Genomic DNA, 22,701 nt, shown 5'->3' on the forward strand with positions numbered 1-22,701 from the left:
TGAACAGAGACGCAGGTCAGAAAAAAGTCTATATTTTATTTTAAAGGTAAAATCCGGGCTAAACATTTCTGTCTAAATACAAGATCTATGTGTAATGTTTTTAGGTTTTAGTCATCTAAAATAAGAAATATTGCATATTAATCTTTATTTTTACATTAGCACCCTCCTAGGTAGGTGCTAGGGAAAAGCATATATGTGGCCCTGTCTGCTTATCAGGGGGGCCTGATAGTTAAGTTAGGCTGCCACATGTTTCCAGGTGTGACCTGTTGAGTCTGGGGACTCTCCCTACTGTATCCAATGAGGGCTCTTGTTGGGCAGTGGAGGAAACCTGGCCAATAGCACACCAGGGCTTATAGCTGTCTCAGTGGGCAAATATTTTGCTCTGGGGGCACCCAAGCAGGCTCGCTCCTGAAGGTAAAAAACCTTGAACCTTTAGAACCACTTTAAATTACACACAAAGCTGAAGAGTGATTTTCCTCTCTCCCCAGGGCCATATAAAGATGAAAGTGTATGCCTGGGCAAAAACACATATATAGTACATCACTTCTAAATTTGGAATTTTTTTTCAGGGCCTCTCTGAAAAATACCTGTTGATCTGCCATAAGTCTGAGAGAGCTTGGACGGTCCTGTCGTGACCTGACAATGTTGCCTCTGCTGCACTGAAAAAACAGTAATTGTAAAAAACAGTATTTTCAGTCCTCCTCTGCCAGACTACAGAACACCTTCCTACTAAGTTATGAGTATGAGAGTGTTCTGTATTCCCAGCACACTTTTCTTTCTGTAGTCCAGCAGGGTAGAACTCGTGCAGGGAGTTAGGAGATCATTTAATTTCTAGCAGGATTAGTTGATTTTTTTTTGTTTTTTTGTACAAGCAGCGGTTTTAAGGACACAAAACATGGAGAAATGTGCATGTATTTCAGAGATATTCCATTTTTTTATTATTTTTAATGTTTTTTTTAATTTTCCCAGATATACACTTTAAGTTAGAGCTCCACAAACTTACCCACAATACGAATTCATGAAAAAAGTAAATTTAAATATGTCAACTTTTGAGCAAAAAATTGACCTAAAGCTATTTAAAAGGGTCACTTCCTTAACATAAATCTTTAATCAGGATTATAGGAGTCTTGATGGTTTGCACTGTTCTGTACAGACAAGAGATTAGTATTCTGTAACTAATCATTCTTATTTTACATAAATCCTACCGCTCTCACCCTTTTTAAATTAAAAATCTATTTTACATTCGGTAAACTAATTGGTTCTCCTATATCGTTCCAGCTCAGGATGGAACATTTTTAAAGATCCGCTGCATAAAGCAAAGGATCTTCAGCCAAGTTCTGTATATCCGGTATTACCAATGCAAGGCTAATCTGCAAAGCTGCAAATGAAAGTAAATGTACATAACTCATATTTAGAATTTTGCTTTTAGCAAGCGTGAAAACAAGAACAGGTGAAAAAGTGTGTAACATTCATACATAAAGATACTAGGGCCAATTTAGACAGGAGCCAATTATCTACATCCATGCAGGCAGAGGAAGAACATGCAAACTCCATGCAGGTAGTGCAGTGGTTAGGATTTGAGCAAACAACCCTGGTGCTGCTATGCAGAAATGCTAACCACCTTGCTACTGTTTTGCCCCTAAAGGTGAGTTAAATTGTTAAAAGTGGATACATCAGAAATTGTACAAGCCTGCTTGATTGGATTCCTAACACGTCGTGATTATACAGTGTAGCACCCTTCTAGATAGGTGCTAGGAAGGAGAGTAGTTTGCTCTGCCTGCTTAACAGGGGAGTAGCAGGTAAAATATAGCCTGCTCCATCTGCTTAACAGGGGAGCCTGGTCAATAGTTATGCTTGTTGCATGTGTCCATGTGTAATTTATCTGGGCTGAGGGAGTGTCCCCACTGTATCCAATAGGGGAGCCTGTTGGACAGTGGAGGAAATCCAGCCAGTGACACACAGGCTTTGTAACTATCCCAGGCTTTGTAACTATCCCAGTGGGTTGGCACAAACAGTGGTTCATCCTGGGATATGTTATAAAGGCCTAGGGCACATGTGACAGGATGTCGTTTGGCGGGAAGCCAGGTCCCAGGAGGAAAGTGACGGCTGTCTCTTCTCCTGTCTGTATGGAAGGTGGTCACAGCAGGTGGTCAGCCTAATGAACCAGAAGTGTGGTGCTGAGCCAGGAGGTCCGGTGGATGCTGACAAGTGGAGGTGAAGGCAGAGCAACCTTGGGAAAAACAGTGTCCGTGAGTACCGGGGAAGCTTGCCCAGGAAGCAGACCACTCCAGTGGAGAGTCAGTGGAAGGGGCTAGCACGCACAGCAAGTGAGAAAGGGGGTGCCAAGTTAGGACCCTGAAGAGAAAACAAAATCAGGATCATATTCTTTATCTTCACTTCAGTGGCAAGGTGATGCAGCGGCCTTGCCGCACACTACAGCTAGTTGTATTCAGATTTGTGCATAGTTCATAGTTGGAGTATCCCACTCATCCCTTCTCCCATCCCAGTTCTAAATAAAACACAAAAAATCCCCTGGACTGTTCATTGTCTGGACCAAGCATCTAAAGTGATAAGATTCCAGAGACTGTTGCTACGGGTAACCCAATGGAATCCAGAAAGCACAATTCTCAGCAGTCCTCTAGGGGGCAGGGCTACAACAGCAACAGTATCGCTTTTCAAAAAGCAGCCCTTGAGCTTCAGTTCATTGACTTTGCTTAGGCTGGAATTATGCTATCAGTCTGCTGCAAGCAGAAGGAAGCATTTCTTCACTCTCTTCTTCGCCAGTGTTCAGATTGCAACATTATACCTGCACAAGGTAAGAAGCTGCAGCAGGTGTTGGTCTGGGTCTTGCATTTGTGAACAAAGGCAAGAACTGCATAGGCATCAGAATATATTGATTGCGTAATCTCTGAGCCAGCATCTAAGTCCATGAAGTAGATGCTGAACCAGAATGATGCTGGAACGAAGATGGTTCCATCCATACTCTGGTAAACAGATGACACCAGAAGTCTCAAGAGACGCGGCCGAACTCTTGAGCGAGCGTGGCATAAAACGAAATCCCTGTGGGACTTCACCCTCTACAAATCTGCCCTTCTCAAATACAACTCTTGCCCCTAAACTGCTAAACAAACCTACTACACCACTCTCACCAAAATCCTCTCGTCCAAACACCATAAACTCTTTTCTAACCTTAATTCCTTATTTCACCCTTCCCCCCCCCACTGCCTCCACCCACCAACTTATTTACTGCCCAGGAGATTGCTAATCACTTCAAAAACAAAATCGACTCAATGCGTGATAAGATATCTAGTGTCCAGCTTCTTCCCTCAAGCAACACACCAGGTCCAATACCACACTCAACACTTTCCTCCTTCAGCCCTGTTACCACTGAGGAAGTGGCCAAACTCCTTTCCACAGCCCACCTCACCACCTGTCCCCTGGACCCTGTCCCTTCACAATTAGTGCGACCACCTTTCTGCTCTATCCTAAACTCCCTAACCCACACCATCAACCTCTCCCTGTGAACCTTTCCCTCCCCGCTCAAACATTCACTGGTTTCCCCCATGCTTAAAAAACCCTCCAATTTGCCTCCAAGCTTCTTGAACACCTTGTCCACAACCGTACGAGTTGCTACCTCACTGCCAATAACCTTCTCGATCCCCTACAGTCCGGCTTCCACCCACAACATTCCACTGAAACTGCCCTACTAAAACTCCCCAACAACCTACTAACTGCTAAAACCAACAGCCAGTACTCCATACTCATACCCTTAGACCCTTCTGCTGTATTTGACACAGCTGACCACCCACTCCTCCTCAAGAAAACTCCACTCCCTTGGCCTCCTTGACTCTGCTCTTTCCTGGTTCTCCTCCTATCTATCTCAGCGCACTTTCAGTGTCACATACAGCAACATCTCCTCCACTCCTCTTTCTGTTGGGGTACCCCAAGGCTTTGTCCTTGAGCCCCTCCTATTTTCTCTCTATACCTCTTCTCTGAGCCAGCTGATAAACTCCCATGGCTTCCACTACCACCTCTATGCTGATGATATCCAAAGCTATCTCTCCACTCCTCAGCTTACCCCTCAATCTCCCCTTATGTATCACAAACTTACTGAGGGCTATATCAGTATGGATGTCACACCACTTCCTTAAACTCAGCTTGTAATATTTCCTCCTCCCTGATGCCCTCCCCATGACTTTACTATTGAGTTCAACAGGATACCCATTGGTCTCTTCACATATGCCAGGGTGCTAGGTGTAATCCTAGACTCAGACCTCTCATTCAACCCCCACATCCAATCACTGGCTAAATCTTACAGCCTTGACCTCCGCAACATTTCCAGAATTCGCCCCTTCCTGACCAACAACATCACAAAACAACATACTCACTCCCTGGGTATTTGCCACCTTGATTACTGCAGCTCCCTCCTCACTGGCCTACCTTTACAAAGGCCTTTTCAGTCTAATATGGAGCTCCCTCCTCACTGGCCTACCTTTACAAAGGCCACTTCAGTCTAATATGGAGCTCCGTCCTCACTGGCCTACATTTATAAAGGCCCCTTCAGTCTAAAATGAATGCTGCTGCTAGACTACTACACCTTACTAATCGATCCATGACTGCTGCTTCTCTCTGCCAATCCCTTCACTGGCTTCCCCTACCCCACCTTTCAAAAATTCAAAATACTAACCACAACATACAAGGCCATCCACAACATCACACGAACTACATCGCCAACCTCATCTGCAGATATTGCCCAAATCATCCTCTCTGCTCCTTCCTGGACCTCCTGCTCTCTAGCTCCCTTGTTACCTCCTTCCATGCTCGCCTCCAGGACTTCTCCAGAGCCTCTCACATAATCTGGAACTTCCTGCTCCAGTATGTCAGGTTAGCTTCTACCCTGTCCGCCTTTAGGCGATCCTTCAAAACTCACTTATTCAGAGAAGCCTACCCCACCTCCACCTCCACCTAAAAGCTGTACTTTGTCACCTCGATCACATGACCCCCCACAGCTATTACCTTTTGTACCACCTACCCCTTCTTTAGATTGTAAGTTCCATGAGCAGGGCCCTCCTATTCCTTTTGTATTGAACCGTGTTGTAATTGTACTGTCCTCTTTTTTATTGTAAAGCGCTGCCTAAATTGTTGACGCTATATAAATCCTTTATTATAATAATAATAAAAATCCATTTATGACGAGAAGCAGTTGAAGCCATTGTCAGGGGGAGTATTGTGAGAGGCCATATACTTAGCATACACCTAATATAAAAATATGTATCTTCTGATGTCAGGCCCACATTTGATAAAATATTTATTGGCAATCTTTTTTCTTGGCAGAAAAAGAGCAAGGTACACTATCACATCGCCATCGTTATTAACTTCCTGGGACACTCCATCTCCTTGTGTGCACTCCTGGTGGCATTTATTCTCTTCTTGAGATTGAGGTAAGGCTGCAGACAAAGTGCATAAAATGCAAAATATTGACTTGACCTTTCTATTTTTGACACACCAATTGTAATTTAAATTTGTTTTGTAATTTTGTTTTAAATTTGATTTACTGCACCTTTTGTATTCCTTGGGCACCTACAAATTCTATTTCCAAAAATTAAAAAAAAAGTGTATTATAACTTAGGATGGGGTGTTTCTGTGTAAAATGGAGGGGGACGGGGGCTATAATTGAGCAGGTGTTGGTGCCAAGCTGTGTAAGTCCCCCACATTTCTTCTTGGATAGGACAGCTACCCACTTGTGGTTGGATTATCCTTTTGCTATCATGTGTTATACTCCTGGCCATAGGCCCCGCTCACGACATCCCTGGCCTGAGGCCTTAAAGGATAATTTCACTTTAAAAAAATATATATATACAGCATGCACATTTTTTCAGGAAAAAAAAATGTGCATTTATCATTTTTTTTCTTTTTTAAGAGCCTTTATAGCATTGCACAATGCAGGTCTCCTGCAAATCTGTCAGTGTATCTGTGTGACTGTACATCCCGTACAGGCAAGCAGATACACTGACAGGAAGAATCAATGAACTACCATGTCGTTCCACAGCCCTGTTATAGTATATTGAGAACTGACAGCCACAGAGGATGTCGGGGCTTGTAGTTCATTTACACAAAGAGCTGTGTAAATGCATGACACAGCCATGTGGGTGGAACACCTCATGGATGCGTTGAAAAAGTGACAGCTGGTATGGGAAACTTCTCCCCTTACTGCTGTCACGGGGGATCAGGCATTGGCTGCAGCATTAGGAACATGTTACATATACCACCCTAGAAACGGGTGGAACATGTAACATGTTCCCAAAGGTGAACTTATCCTTTAATATTTGAGTAAAAAGGAATGTCCACACATAAAATGCATTTTCCCCACTTTACTGAAACTTCACCAAGACTTTTCTGTGACATCACATTTGACATGCTATTCGAATTCTTTGGCGCAAAACATCACACATGGGAGTAGATATTCTGTTGCTGTCATTTTGGGCAGAACGCAAACACATATCTTTTAAGCCATATTCCCTCTACAATACACCTCCATTACTAGGGACCACTTACCAATTTATACTAAGTCCATGTCATTAAGATTCCGTCACCCTTGTCCAGGACCTGCAGCTGAGGGTCAGGGGGGAACAAGGTGCCCTTTTTATTATACCAGTCCCTCTCTCTCATTGTCCCTTACAAGGATTTGCCCATTTGGTTACCCTCCCAGATGACACACTCATTCCTAGACTTCCACCACTACTCACTTAAGCGGACTCTTTCCAGGCCTCCCATTGTCTGTACTGCCTTGCCTTGAACTTCAGCCCTTTGGATCAATACTGCAGCAGACTTAATCTTAGTAGCTTTGTGTTGTCTAGCTACTATGTTCCCTCTCCCTAGGCCCCTCCCACATTGGCATTTATGTGGACACTAACTCCACCCATTACAGCACCTAAGAAGAGATTCCTGTAAAAGGGAATCTAACACCTAACTCAACTTTCCCTTGACCATACAATACTGGGAACAGAGTCATCTAGTGGCAGATAAGCTAACTGCATCTACCAACACGTGTATATTATTCAGCAAAATTAGGGAGTTTGAATTGTTATGGTCACATTCTAAAATCCATACATGAACTGTCCAACTTGACTTAAGCTCAAAGTTGAATGGTGCAATATATGGTATACAATTGCGACCTGTATCTTACACAGGGCTAAGGTCCCTCTCGCTGTCCCCATGTAAAACTACTGGGTGCCTGAACAACGAAGCACCTGCAGTTTCATGTAGGAGGAATGGAGATGAGTCATATGTCCCCATATGTGCTAGATTGTCCTGGTATATAATAGTATCTTGGTCTCGAGGCTATTTTCAATGAATGCCTTCTGCCAGTTTATTACGATCAAGTATAAGGTAGGTATACAAAGGCTATTTTGTATTGATCTGACATGAATTTATTAGGAATTTCCAAAGGATCGGGAACACCGTGTTTGAATTGCTTGTTATGTAATAATATACTTGTGCATCTAAAGCTGCCTTTGCTTTGCATTGCATTTGTTTGCTTTTTCCTGTACAAGGCAATATGAATGCATCTCCAGTGCGCCTTAAACAAATCACTGACGTGACCTCAAATGCAAGCCATTATTACCTAAATGTACTTGAAAGCGAGCTTTCTTTTGCTTCTTTGACTTGTGAATCTGAAGCTCATACACACAAAGTCAAAAAAATACAACAAAGATTATGATGCAGTAAGAAATATACTTTATGAGGACATAAATTTAGCATATTGAATTGTGCATTGTCTGTATTTCACACATAAAAGGATAACTGAAACATTTTAAATACTAAGAGCAATATCAAAATTAAAGCAATACTTTGAAAACACAACAGATCTCAATGGGGAAAAATCTCATGCTGGATATCTATGCTGATATGGACTGGCTAATGTGTTAGGAACGGAAGGATGGCACATCGTTTGATGGAAATGAAATTTATCAACCTACAGAGGGCTGAATTCAAAGACACCCCGAAAATCAAAATTAAAAAATAATGCAGCAGGCTAGTCCATTTTGCTGAAAATTCATTGCAGCAACTCAAAATGGTCCTCAGTAGTTTGTATGGCCCCCATGTGCTTGTATGCATGCCTGACAACATTGAGGCATGCTCCTAATGATACGATGAATGGTGCCCTGGGGTATTTCCTCCCAGATCTGGACCAGGGCATCACTGAGCTCCTGAACAGACTGAGGTATAACCTGGCGGCAACGGATAGACCAAAACATGTCCCAGAGGTGTCCTATTGAATTTAGGTCATACGAGGATGGGGGCCATTCAATTGAATCAATTTCTTCATCCTCCAGGAACTGACTACATGCTCTCGCCACATGAGGCCAGCATTGTCGTGCACCGGAAGGAACCCAGGATCCACTGCACCAGTGTAGGGTCTGACAATGAGTTCAATAATTTCATCCCAATGCCTAATGGCAGTCATTGTGCCATTGTCTAGCCTGTAGAGATCTGTGCGTCCCTCCATGGATATGCCTCCCCAGACCATTGCTGACCCACCGCCAAACAGGTCATGCTGAACAATGTTACAGGCAGCATATTGTTTTCCACGGCTTCTCCAGACCCTTTCACTTCTGTCCCATGTGCTCAGGGTGATCCTGTTCTCATCTGTGAAAAGCACAGGGCACCAGTGGCAGGCCTGCCAATTCTGGTGTTCAGTGGCAAATGCTAATCGAGCTTCACAGTACGGGCAGAGAGCACAGGGCCCACTAGAGGACGTCAGACCCTCAGGCCACCCTCATGAACTCTGTTTCTTATGGTTTGGTCAGAGATATTCACACAAGTGGCCTGCTGGAGGGTTTTTTGTAGGGCTCTGGCAGTGCTCATCCTGTTCCTCCTTGCACAAAAGCGCAGATACCGGTCATGCTGATGGGTTAAGGACCTTCTATGGCCCGGTCCAGCTGTTCTAAAGTAACTGCCTATCTCCTGGAATCTCCTGTAGGCTCTTAAAATTGTGCTGGGAGATGCAGCAAACCTTCTGGCAATGGCACGTATTGATGTGCCATCCTGGAGGAGTTAGACTGCCTGTGCAACCTCTATAGGGTGCAGGTATGATCTCATGCTACCAGTAGTGACACTGACCCTAGCCAAATACAAAACTAGTGAAAAACAGTCAGAAAAGATGAGATTGTAAAAAAATGTCAGTTGTCTTTACCTGTAAAATCATTCCTGTTTTGGAGGTCGTCTTATTGGTGCCCATCTAGTATACCTGTTGTTCATTTCATTAACACCAAAGCAGCTGAAATTGATTAACAACCCCCTCTGCTACTTAACTGACCAGATCAATATCCCAGGAGTTTAACTGGCTTGATGCTATACTCTGAATAAAAAGCGTTCCTTAAATTTTTTTGAGCAGTGTGTGTGTGTGTATATATATATATATATATATATATATATATATATATATATATATATATATATATATATATATATATATATAATCAAGTGAGGAAGAGATAGACCCTCTGAAAGTCCTCCACATTGGAGAGATTCAACAATATATTTCCTAATAATCATTGTCACTGAAACAGAAAGTGAGGAGACATCAAATTTTTAGAGAAAAGACCATTGACACTTCATAAAAATTCAACTCAGTAGTAACTTTATTGTTGGCACAAAGTCCCTGCCTGGCACCTTATCCTCTAATGCATTTCACTCAAAAACTGAGCTTAAAGTGATTCCACAGGCTGAAGTTTTTTTTACCTTCATGCAATCACTGCCATATTAGTATCAGGGCTCTTGATGATTACAGATTGATGCTTCTGTGCAGCATGTTTTGCATGAAAAAACACCCTGGTGTCACATTCCTCATGATCACATGTCAGATCTTCCACTTTACTAAGAATTTGTAAACCCTCCATTACATTCACGCAGTGACATGGGTCTCCATGTGCTCTGTACAAGCTTAAGTCTTTTACCCACAGTTGTAAGATCAGCATTTTGCCACACAACATAAAGGAATTCTGCCAGTGCCTCTTTGTTTGTTCTGTGTGATAGAAACTTTTTCCATTGTGTTGGTGTCTTCTGATCCCATCCATAAAGTTTTACCTGTTGTGTACCACCACCAGCTGTACGTGACCATTCTAGATTTTTAATACTCATTTCACGATACAGGTCAATCACAAAGTCTATCCGTGTACAGTTGTGCTTCAGAGCAAGCTATGACTATGTACTGCACTATTGTTTTGGCTAGCTCTCTGAAGGTACTTGGTATGGCTTGAATGACTGCCATGTCATCGAAGAGAATAGCTCCATCAGCCAGAACTTTGTCAACTAAATTGTCTCCACATTTGTATTCCAATAGATCCAGAAGAACTGACTTGTTTGTTTTAGCAAGTGAACCATCAGCACTAGCTAAAGAATATGAGTCAGTTCCCAAAGAGTAGGAAAACATTTCCCACAGGTCTATCTTTCTACTTTTACCTATGATGAGTAGTCTGGAGAATAGCATCTTGTCAGCATGCAGAATCACTTCCTTGTCTGCTGCAGATTTCTTTTTTGTCTTTGCTTGGTCACTATAGGTCTTACATTTTTGTGTTTTCATGGGAGAAAATATGTCAACTGATGGTGAGTCTTTGGTTTATAAACTCTTTGACAGTGTTTTCCCCCTTTTTTGAAGCTGCGAGCAAATCTCTCATGGTATCTTCAGCTGTGACTGTCCCAGAGCTAATACATACAATGCCATCTTGGTGTGTGTCAAAAGGATTCAGCATGGAATCTAGGGTGGAAATGATTCTGGTCACAGCCTTTTCATCAGCATGAATTTGTGTGCTGTCAAGGTTTTTTTGCCTCCTTGTGTGAGGACATTTACCTGCTATTTCCTCACATTGTCTTGCTATGGCGGCCCTTTCATGTTGCGACAATCTCCAGCGATATACTGAAGCTTGATTCTGTGTTAACCCTGTCCAACAACCCTTTGTCTTGGAATCCCTGTTGCATGTTTGATCACTGGTCTGGTCACAAGCAATCAAGGCAAATCCATGGACACTTTGACATTGGACAGTCCACTGGCCTTTAACACTAAGCTCACTATGGCAAGTAGGATGTGTGTGGGGCAAATTGACCATTTCCAGCCAGTATGCAGGTAAATACCTAGCATAATTTACGCAATTGTACGCAAAAAAACATGGCATCATTAAACGCACTGTTGACAGGTGAAGCTACCAGTCCAATTCACGTGTTACTCTCACAAACACAATAAGTATGGGTATATATGAACTCCAAAAGGCAAAAGCTTGGGTTTTCTGCACTTCTTCTTTTCACAAAGTCTACATTTTTGGAACACATTTTGTAAAATGTATCATTTGCACACAAAACATCCATGGTTCTGTCTTGGTATGCACATTTGATCTAATTTATGACATCCATACATTCATCTCTTTCCTCTGGTGGCAAAGGGTCTAAGAAGTGGAGAAGTCTGATGCGTTGCAGACTCTCATACAGAAGTTTGTATGCCCTCATGCTGCGGTTGTAGTGATGACCATTGATCACTCCATTCATTGATCCTGGGGCAACAACTTTAGACTCAATGAGTATTTCTTGTAGTCCTGCATCTCCAAACCTTTTTTCTAGAATGCCCAAATAGGACATGCCTGTGTGAAATGCACCTAGCCTAGTTACTACACGCTGAGTAGGGTCATTGTCTTTCCAGCGGATTTGCTGAATCTTGGCATATATAGCTTGGTCAAAAACTGTTGACATTACTGTCCAGTGAAGCCTCAATGACCGGAAGATAATACAGCGCTGACTTTTGCAGAATGCCATCACCTTGAAGCAATGTATGGAAACAGCTTGGGAATTGTACATCTTTCAGCATCTATGGCCTTTAAAAAAACATATGCCAGTTTAGTTTGTGCAGCAGGCACGGTGTTGTGTGTACTTTGTTTTTTCCTACCAGCTGACGTTTCTGCCTGTGAAAGATGGTCCTTCTGGCATTTGCCTGCCACAGTAATGTACTCATTTACAAATTATATACAATGCAGGTAGCATGGGACCTGCACATGACTAAGGCACCCCAGATGAAATTTGGACACTTACCATAATCCTTATCTCAAATCCCAAACCCTTTCAATGAACTTCCTGCAATAAATACACGGACACCTTTATTGGAGTAAAATTGGCCAAAGTGGCCATTTATTAACCAATAACAAAATATATATAACACGTTCCTTAAAACTGGAACCAAAATATTCAAATAAAAGATCACATAAGGTTGCCGATCTTTGGAGGCCCCAAATACCAAGTACCATTTTGTGTATCTGTGTAACTCTTAACTGTCCCCAGCCGCAGCACCGGCTCGGGGACGACCTCAACACACAGCAGATACCTCCCAATTTAAAATACCAGTTAACCCATCTATTAACATGGCATTCCCCAGGTGACTCCATACCTTAGATGGGTCCCTCAGCTGCTAAGTACAGCAGGTTTTACCAGACACACCTCCAAAGACCCCCAACCGAAAATCAGCACATAAACACATGAAACAGACATCCCAATGTAGGGGCGGGCGGGCGGGAATGCTTCTTCACCCACGCTGGAACTGAAGCCCGGGAAAGACTACATTGAGCTCACTTCCCCCCTTCTACAGCCCCTCCCTTAGCTGCCCTGACCAATCGCGGGAAAGACTACAGTGAGCTCACTTCCCCCCTTAAACAGCCCCTCCCTTAGCTGTCCTGACCAATAGAAGGACAAACCCCAGACTGCCTAACATGTTAACCCTTTCAGAGACAATTCCACTGATGGCCAAGTCATGCTATCCCTCCGCCTATTTCTTTTGTTCTTTTGCTCCGGGCTGTACTAACTACTGGAAGTCCCATCTTGGACCTGAATTTTTTTGTTAGATAATAATTTGTTGAAGTACTACTACCCGATGACACCGACTGGCCTTTGCGATCATTATCAGCTTCAGGACGCTGTGTAACCCGTTTCTCTGCCGCATTCAAACGCTTTTTGTCAATGAAATGCCTGTAGCAGGTAGAGCGAAACCCATCGCCTTCGGGAACATTGTTAAACTTGATTTCTAGACAATGCTTGTATGTTTCTGCTATTCTCTGACTCTCGCCCTGCAAGCCAAGCCACCGTTTGTTGCGGTTTCTGAACGTATCCCACCGTGTTGCGGGTAAAATCCGTTATTTGTTCTTTCTTTATGGACGTCAGATGCATATAGCATTGTTTATAATCCTTTTTACAGAGTTTTGAAGGAGGTCTGGCCATAATTTCCATCTCTTCGCTACTCAATATTGACGACAAGGGCGCAGACATCTTTGACTTATGTTTACATGTCGTCATTGGTCTCATTGGTCTAGCAGGAACCACGTGATGATTGCTCTGCAAAGCCTCATCACTCATGATCAAAATATGATTACGCAAGCAAGGAACTATTGCCGACTTTGAACACTAATAAAAAATAAACTGCAGGATTACACATGGAAAGCTTTATTTTCTCGCTCAAAACCAATAGATCTTTTTAATGGAATGAAAAGAATTTAGTGCCCCATAGATGGGAATGGGATTAAACAAAAAACGGCTTCACCTTATTGCCTACCAGAGCAATAAGTGAGTAGAAGTCATCCAATTTTCCAGTGACCACTGTCCACAGTGTGAATTACCCTCACATTGGGAAGATTTCCCCTTATTTTCTGGGAGTTTTAAGGAAATCTTTGTCAGAAATAAAACCATTAAAAAATAACCTGACAATGATTTTAACCGTTCCCTATTAGAAAAAAAAATGTTTTCAGTACGCATACACTTTAAGGCCATAAAATTAAAAACATATCTGATCTGTAAAACCTGAACCAAAAAGACCAAGCAGCTCTTAGTGCTCCAGCAGACTTGAAACTGCTTTGATACAGAAAGGAAATCTGTTTTGGTTGGAACTAGAAAGCCCCTGTTATTTACACAAGTGCTGTGCTGTTGGTAAGAGTCTTTAAATACTGTTGATTAGGCATTTGTACACTTTACTATCTTTAAAAACGCAGCATTGTGTACACCATTAAGATTCTTTCGAGTATGGAAGGTGCTATCATCACTGTTATCGAACCACTAAGGAGACAATTTTGATACCACCTGAACTTCCTGAAAGGTGCATAATTGCAGCATTTAAGTGTAGAACATTGTAGATAAACTCTCCAGTTCTTAAACATCTGTCTCATCGATTTCTGTGTGTTAGATCGACACAGCTTGCAAAATATTATTTGTGAAAAAACATTTAGCTTCTACACATAAGTGTATCAGGTAGTGGCCTCACTATAGCATCGCTATATATTGCCTACCTAGGTTATCCCTTGCCCCCCCCGTGTGCACCCCCTAGGGATATAGATACAGTAAGGAGGGGTCAGAAACCCCCCAGAGCACAGTTATATTCAGGAAAAAACAGGGAGCTTTGCTCCCGTCTGTAATTGTCAATGAACGGAACAAGCTCCTGTAAAACTTTTGATCCAGCAGCTTATGCTGTCTGTATCATTCTGCGGCAGCTTCTCCCCCTCCTCCTTCCTCGCCACTTTAGTTTACTTTCATGATCTCTTTATCTACGTCTCCGGCCATCTCGGCTCGGTTTAGCCTGGCTCGGCTCGGGGTGGGGGTGAGAGGAGGCCCGCTAACCCTGGGTACACTGCGAGGCGACATAAAATATACTGAAAGGAGGGGTAGCAGAAGGAGAAGAGGATCCCGCCCTTAGTGCCCTGGACTGCAACAGAAAATTTACAGAGGTTAGTGCATAACAGCTCCATGCCACAGACAGACTGCCCTGCCATCTACTGAAAATAATCTGCAGTAGGTGACTGATGTAAAGGGGGAGTAGGGACCCTAAGGTAAGGGGGAACACTGATATAAAGGTTCCCCCTTATATCAGTGTCCTCACTTACCTCCTACATCAGTGTCCCCCCTTACCATAGTGTATGCACTCTGCATATGCTGATGTAAGGAGGGGGGCTCTGGTGACCAAAGACCCCCTTACATCAGAGTTCCCCTTTCAGTTAGTCTGAAGAGTTCCCCCTTGCCCTGTTGCCTGCCCATACACTGTGAACTCTGATATAAGAGGAACTCTGCAGAGCCCAGCAAAAAAAGGGAACTTTGCAGATCGTGATGTAAAGGGGAACACTGCAGACTCTGATGTAAGGAGGAACTCTGATGTAAGGGGGGCTCTGGTGACCAGAGACCCCTTAAATCAAAGTTCCCTTTTACACCAGAGTCCCCATTGTTCCTTACCTCATGGTCCACAGAGTTTTCCTTTATATCAGGGTCTGCAGAGTTCCCGCTAGCACTGTAATGTACTCTAATGTAAGGGAGGCTCTGGGAACACAAACGTAAGGGGGAATGTATGTGTAATGAGTTCTGTGGACTTTGATCTAAGGGGGAACTGTTTAGACTCTGATGTATGGAGGGAATGCTGGAGAGACTTTGATTTAAAGGGGAACTCTGATGTAAGGGGGCACCATGGTGTAAGGGAGAACACTGGGGACTCTGATGTAAGAAGAGACTCTTGGAACCCTGATGTAAGGGGGATATTTATATAAGGATGGAGATAAACAGAAGGCTCATCCTGACTGCTGCACTCTATATGTTGTTTTGTATAGTATTTATCCTGACCCCTGCACTATATACATTATGTTGTGCATTACATAGTCCTGACCAAGGTGTTCACTGTCCCAACAGTTGCTGGTTTTAATGAAGACCTTCTTTAAGGTCGGATAAGTCAGACAATCCTTTGTCCTGAGGTTTTTTTGTGTCTGTAAGGTACAGTAATTAGGTACATTTTGTGGGTACAAGGAAGGACCACTGTTTGTATGCAGTGTAGCGACTAGGTACAGATTCTCTTTAATGCAAGGGGTTAATTACCACTGCCACTGGTCATTGCTTTTCTACTGGCCAGTGGCAGTGTTTATTAAGCCCTTGCATTACTAGCTAGTGGAAATTTTGTTTAACCCCCTCACTCCCCCAAGGGGGTTAATCATTTATTTGTAAAAAGCTGCAAAAGTGGCAGTTGTCATTGTCATTAACCCTTTGCATTACTGGCTAGTGGCCCCCTCACTTCCCCAAGGGGTAAACAATTTGTACGAATTCACATTAGTTGCCAGTCACAGTGTTTATTAACCCCAGTTTCAGGCGGTTATTACTGTGTAAACTGGCACCAATACACCAGGGATTATTACTGCGTAAACTGGCACCAATACTAGGGGCTATTACTGCATAAACTGGCACCAATACTAGGGGCTATTACTGCGTAAACTGGCACCAATACTAGGGGCTATTACTGCGTAAACTGGCACCAATACTAGGGGCTATTACTGTGTAAACTGACACCGATACTAGTGGCTATTACTGTGTAAACTGGCATTAAAACTAGGTGGTATTACTGCGTAAATTGGCACCAATACTAGGGGCTATCACTGTGTAAACTGACACCGATACTAGGGGATTGTTACTGCGTAAACTGCCACTAATACTAGGGGCTATGTCTGTGTAAACTGGCACCAATACTAGGGGCTATTACTGTGTAAACTGGCACCAATACTAGGGGCAATTACTGAGTAAACTGACTACAATACTAGGGGCTATTACTGTGTAAACCGGCACTAATACTAGGGGCTATGTCTTTGCAAACTGGCACCAATACTAGGGGCTATTACTGCGTAAACTGGCACCAATACTAGGGGCAATTACTGAGTAAACTGACAACAATACTAGGGGCTATTACTGTGTAAACCGGCACTAATACTAGGGGCTATGTCTTTGTAAACTGGCACCAATACTAGGGGCTATATCTGTGTAAACTGGCACCAATACTAGGGGCTATTACTGCATTAACTGGCACCAAAACTAGGGGTTATCAATGTAAACTGACACCGATACTAGGGGCTATTACTGTGTAAACTGGCACCAATACTAGGGGCTATAACCGTGTAAACTGACACCAATATTAGGCGTTATTATTGCGTACACTGGCACCAAAGTTGGGGTTATTATTGTATACACTGGCATTAATGCTAGGGGTTTTTTCTGTGTAAACTGACACCAATGCTGGGGGTTATTTTTGTGTAAACTGGCACGAATGCAAAAAAAATGTCTAATTTTCATTTTGAAGTAGGTAGAAAGCACACACTCACTCACGTATGCACGCATGCACACACTCAGGGTCTGTTTATTGGTCTTTATTAGTGACATATTGAAAATAGGGGATTATTTATACAGCCCAGGAATTTGCTGAAATTGCTTTAACCACTTAAGCCCCGGAGGATTTGGCTGCTAAACGACCAGAGGGCATTTTGCGATTCGGCACTGCGTGACTTTAACGGACAATTGCGCGGTCGTGCGACGCTGTACCGAAACGAATTTGGCGTCCTTTTTTTCCCACAAACAGAGCTTTCTTTTGGTGGTATTTGATCACCTGTGCGATTTTTTGATCATGCGCTATAAACAAAAAAAGAGCGTAAATTTTGCAAAAATAGCAATATTTTTCCCTTTTTTTTATATGAAATTCCCCCAAAAAAAAATGTAAAAATCAAAATTTTTTAATATTTTCGGCCAATTTGTTTTATGCTACCTATGTTTGGTAAAAAAAATCGCAAAAAGCGTATTTTGATTGGTTTGCGCAAAAGTTATTGCGTTTACTAACAAAGGGAAAGATTTTTGTCATTTTTGTTGTTTTTTTTTTTAACGCGTAATGGCGGCGATCTGCGATTTTTTTTGCGGTACTGCGACATTGCGGCGGACAGATCGGACCCTTGACTGACATTTTTGACACTTTTGGGGTTACCAGTGACATTTCTACAGTAATCAGTGCTATACATATGCACTGTTACTGTAAAAATGCACTGGTAGTGAAGGGGTTAACTTTATTTGAGAGGGAGGGGCTGTGTGTGTCCCTAGGGGCGTGATTCTAACTGTGATTGGCTGTGGCTTCAACTGTATGCAGAGTGATCAATGGATCTACATAGTAGATCCATGTGATCAGCTCTCATACAGAGAGGAGAATGACAGGCAGCTTGTTTACACAAGCTGCCTGACTATCTCCCTCTCCCCCGCCGATCGCAGAGTGGCCGGCGGCGATCGGGTCCGCCGGTCACACGCGCGGGGGGGTCCGTGACCACGCGGGAGCGGGGGCGCGCCTCCGGCGGCGCGCGCTCGCTCCCTAAACCCTCACAGGCGAGCGACGTAGACCTACGTCACTTTGCCTGTGAGGGGCTGACCGCCGCCGTAGATAGTCGTGCGGCGGTCGGCAAGTGGTTAAACTATAAGGAAAAGCTTTTGAGAGTTTTCCTCTCTTTCTCAGATCTGAAGCAATACCTGAGGAAGAAGGGAAAACTCTTGAAAGCTTGTCTTTTAAATCTTAGGTTAGTACAATAAAAAGGTATCCTTGCATACCGCATCATATTTGTTGTATTTTGTAATCTTAATTATATATAGTTATTTAGTCTTTTCAGTGGTATGATTTAGTGGTGAAAATTATTAGTGCCCCCCCAGTTTTAACTGGGTCACCACTGGTAAAAGGATTTTTTTTTTAGCTTTTGGATTTTGTAGGCAGAGATGTATAGCAACTAAGTAGAACTACTTCACTACTGTACTTAAGTACCGTAAGGCGGTATCTGTACTTTCCTAGAGTATAATCTTTTTCTCCTACTTCCACTTTTAATTCACTACATTTTTTCTATGATTTCAATACTTCTACTCCAATATTTTTTTTTGTGCTGCATAGTTACTCGTTACTATTATAAAAATTACCACTGCCAGAACAGTAGATGGCAGGTTTCATGAAGTTCAAAACATGTGCATTATCAGCGCATACGAAAATAAATGCTACTGTATGTATAAATAAAAGCTGCATTTGAAATAATTAAAAAACAATATGATGTTCAAACTTTTGACTTCTTTCTTAAATAACTACATAACACAGTACTTGTACTTTTACTTTCAGTACTTGAGTAGCAATTTGTTTTTTCAAAACTACTGGTACTTTTACTTTCAGTACTTGAGTAGCAAAATTGTTAAAAAAACTACTTGCAATACTTAAGTACAAAAAATGTTGAATACTTTAGTACTTCTACTCAAGTCACTTTTTGATTGAGCACTTCCACTTCTACTCAAGTCACTTTTTGATTGAGCACTTGTACTTTTTCTCAAGTAGGGGTTTCCAGTACTTTATACAACTCGGTTTGTGGGGAATGTGTGTCCCTGTCTGTCTTCACTGAGGAGAATCACCCCTCTGTTTGTCCTGGTGACCACTGTGATGAGACATCCAAAATGTTATATTTGTCACCAGAGTCAGATGTGAGGAAAATTTCTCTAAGTGGGACACCTATGCCTATGAAAATATTTTATTCATTTGGGAGAGATGTCATGTTTCCTGTTGTGTTCCTTTGCAGAGGAAGTGAAGTAAAATCTACCTACCAGGACATAAACTGCCATAAATATTTTGATAGGAGTTTTGCCTCTAGACTTACTCTAGAAACTAAAAGAAAAGCATGTTGGCTTTATATACCCATTAAGCAGTTTTGCTCTGTATTTTAGATCAGTAGAAAGCTTCCAGTTGAGTCTTGTGTACAGCCAGTTTTGCACTATTATTTAAGACAGTCTTGTAAAATAATAAATTCAAAATTTGTCATTGGGACATAAAATAATTGTGTCACTGCTTTAACCTCCCTGGCGGTATGATTCTGTCAGGAATTCTGTTCCAAAAGCGGTACAATTCTTTTCATGGAAATTTGGCGTTATGTATTATAGGCCTACAATTCTTAGTAATTACTGACTTAAACCTGACCAAAACAAGTCTCTAGTAGACATCCCAGATGTGATAAATTTGAAACACAAACAAGTGAATTATAATCGAATCAATAATATTATTTTATTATTTAATATATAATATATATAATAAAATTATATTATTGATTAGATTATAATTCATGCGTTATATACTATATATATATGTGTGTATATATATATTGTGACAGGAAGTCAGGTAAATCTGGGAATGTAGTCACTGAGAGGAGACACATTCCCACCTGCTTTGAAAGTTCACTGATACTATAGGGTGTTGGCTGCAGAGAGAGCCAGCAGGAAGTTGAAAACCATTCAGCTGTTCAGAATGAGGAGATCAAGGACTCTATAATTTGTCCAGAGAAAATCTATTGAGTGCTGCCTCCTGTCGCTGTGTGAGCTGGGAAGAGGAGGACAGACATACGTGTACCTCCCGACGCCGTGTGGGCATGGGAGAAGGACTGCTGCCGCCTGTCGCCGTGTGGGCTGGGAGAGGGGGACAGTCGGATGTGTGCCTCCCGACAAGCTGGTGAGCATGGGAGAAGACCCCCTACAGCGATGTGAAGCTAAGGAGGGTAACCACGAGTGAAGACGTCTCAAAGGTGAGAAGACAAAGTGTTCCATGTGAAGAGTGTGAAGAGTAAAGGGACCTGTTAAATGAACTGTGTTCAATATGAAGAATCTGAAGAGTAAAGGATCCTGTTATAAATGAACATGTGCTGTGTGAAAGAAAACAAAGGGACATGTTCAATGGACAATGTTTGTGCTGTGTGAAAAGCAAACAAATGGACATTTGAGTGTCTGCTGTAGGATCAGCAGTGTCGGCCCAACAGTAGGTTGGGAAGACTTCTTAGGTAGGTTCCAGCGTGAGAAGGTAGCCGCCCACAGAGGCAAGGATTTATTTTGTCTTTTATTTTATTTTGGCTGTTTTGACGCTTGCAATTGTGTGAAGTAAATTGCATGAATAAATCAGTCTTGTTTTCAACCTCTGCTCGGCTATCTCTCTGTGAAAACGCACCCCCAAAGGGGTCACCCATACGCCTACCACCGAGCTAATCCCTTACATATGGTGGAGGTATGCAGTGGGCAGAAGCAGCAAGATCCCTGCAAGGAAGTGCAAATGTTTGATGAACTTTGTCTGGTGCATGAGATTGCACAATCTATGTGTGCAGGAGAGAAGATCCTGACAGAAAAAAAAAAAAAAGTGTTTTAAAGAGACAGCGGTCTCAAAATTTTTTGATGAACTTTGTTGTGTCTGGTGCAAGTGACTGCACAAACTGTGTGCGCAGGAAAAGAGATCCTGCAAGAGAGAGAAAAACTACATGTGTTGAAGAGACAGTGGTCTGAAAATTGTTTGCTGGACTGTGAAAAATTTGTTTGTGGAGTTATTGAAGATGGGGCGATCCAAACGCCTGAAAAATGCAAAGATAGATGAAATGAGAGACCGGATTCTATGGATGGAGGGGATGTTGCCGTCTGAACCAGCCCCATCCATGCCTAAAGAGAGTCTACTAAAGAGGAAGGTTGTTGTCCCTAGCAACACTGATGAAACGTGTGCTCAGATGAAAAGTAAACTCAAAATGGAGGAGATGTTGAAACATCTGATTATATCAAATGCAGCTCAACAGCAAGCAAATGCAGCTCAACAGCAGGCAAATGCGGATTTTCAGCAGAGCTTTGCAGCTCAACAAAAGGCTCATCAAGAGAGCATGGCAGGCTGGAAACAGAGACGCCAGCAGCCAATGGAGGCCATCGGTTTGGAGGAAACCGAGTATGTGTGCAGGGCTGAGTTGGATGCCTTGCAACGGAAAATGGAAGAAAAGGAACAAGCCTTGGAATTGCTTAAAATGGAGCATAGAAACTTGCAGGAAATGAATGAACTACTCAAGTCTCATGTGTTACAGTGGGAAGAATCCACTGCTCTTCTTTTGGTCGAGTTGCAAAAACGCAGAGAGACTATAATGGAGAAAGATACCATCCTCATGGAAAAGGAAAGTGAAATTCAGACTTTGCAGAAGCAAAGTATGGCTGATATGTTGGAGTTGCGTAATCAGCTGGAAAAAAGTCTTCAGTCTTTGGGAGCTACAAAAATAGACCTGCAGGAGTCGCAGGAACAGAATGTCGCTCTGAAAGCGACATTGTCTCTCAGCGACAAAGAGAAAAGTGAAAGAGAGGCTAAATTACTGAGTACTGTGTATGAGCTCACCACTTTGAGCAATGTGGTAGATGAATTACGTGCAGACTGTGAAAGTTGGAAAGGTGAAGCCCAACGTTTCCAGCAGCAGTTAAAGGAGAAAGAAGCCTGTGTGGCAGAATTACATTCTTATTCCCAGATGCTAGCCAATGAGGTGAAGGCTCTTATGCAGGGAAAAGGAGATTGTGAACATAAGAGGGAAAAAGTAGAGGCACAGCTTCTGGAATCGCAAGTCAAGGTGTCAGAAGGTGACCGATTGTGTGCTAAGCTGTCAGAGAAGGCAAACCGACTGCAGGTTGAGTTGGACAATGTTACAAATCAGCTTTCTCAAGCAGACAGCAAATCTAGAGAAATTGCGGAAGATTTTTCTATCTTGGAATCGCAGCTGCAAGACACGCAGGAACTCTTACAGGAAGAGAGGTGTCAAAGGCTGAGTTTTAGCACAAAGCTCAAACAAATGGAAGATGAGAAAAATGGCTTCCTGGAACAATTAAAAGAGGAGGCGGAAGCAAAGAAAAACCTATCAGAGCAAGTCGCAACATTGCAAGCTCAGATAGCGGTTATGAAAAAACGCATGGAAGAAAGCGTTGGTTCATTACAGTGTGTTGAAGATGTGAAAAAGAAGTTTGATCAGATGCTTGGTGAAGAGAAGAATGTGTCTGCAAAATATGCAGAAGAACGCGCACGTGCAGAAACGGAGGCGCGTGATAACGAGA

General features: G+C 42.6%; 1 protein-coding gene across 1 annotated transcript in view; it reads left to right on the forward strand.

The window, feature by feature from the left end:
- Positions 1 to 22,701, forward strand: part of CRHR1 (corticotropin releasing hormone receptor 1) — a 369,096-nt gene that overhangs the window by 312,435 nt on the left and 33,960 nt on the right. The window contains exon 6 of the mRNA XM_082272731.1: positions 5,335 to 5,441. Within this exon, the coding sequence (XP_082128857.1) occupies positions 5,335 to 5,441 (107 nt within the window). The remainder of the gene's footprint in view (positions 1 to 5,334; positions 5,442 to 22,701) is intronic.

This window comes from Pelophylax lessonae (assembly GCF_965119305.1).
Source record: "Pelophylax lessonae genome assembly, chromosome: 11".
In the NCBI taxonomy this organism is placed as follows: domain Eukaryota; kingdom Metazoa; phylum Chordata; class Amphibia; order Anura; family Ranidae; genus Pelophylax; species Pelophylax lessonae.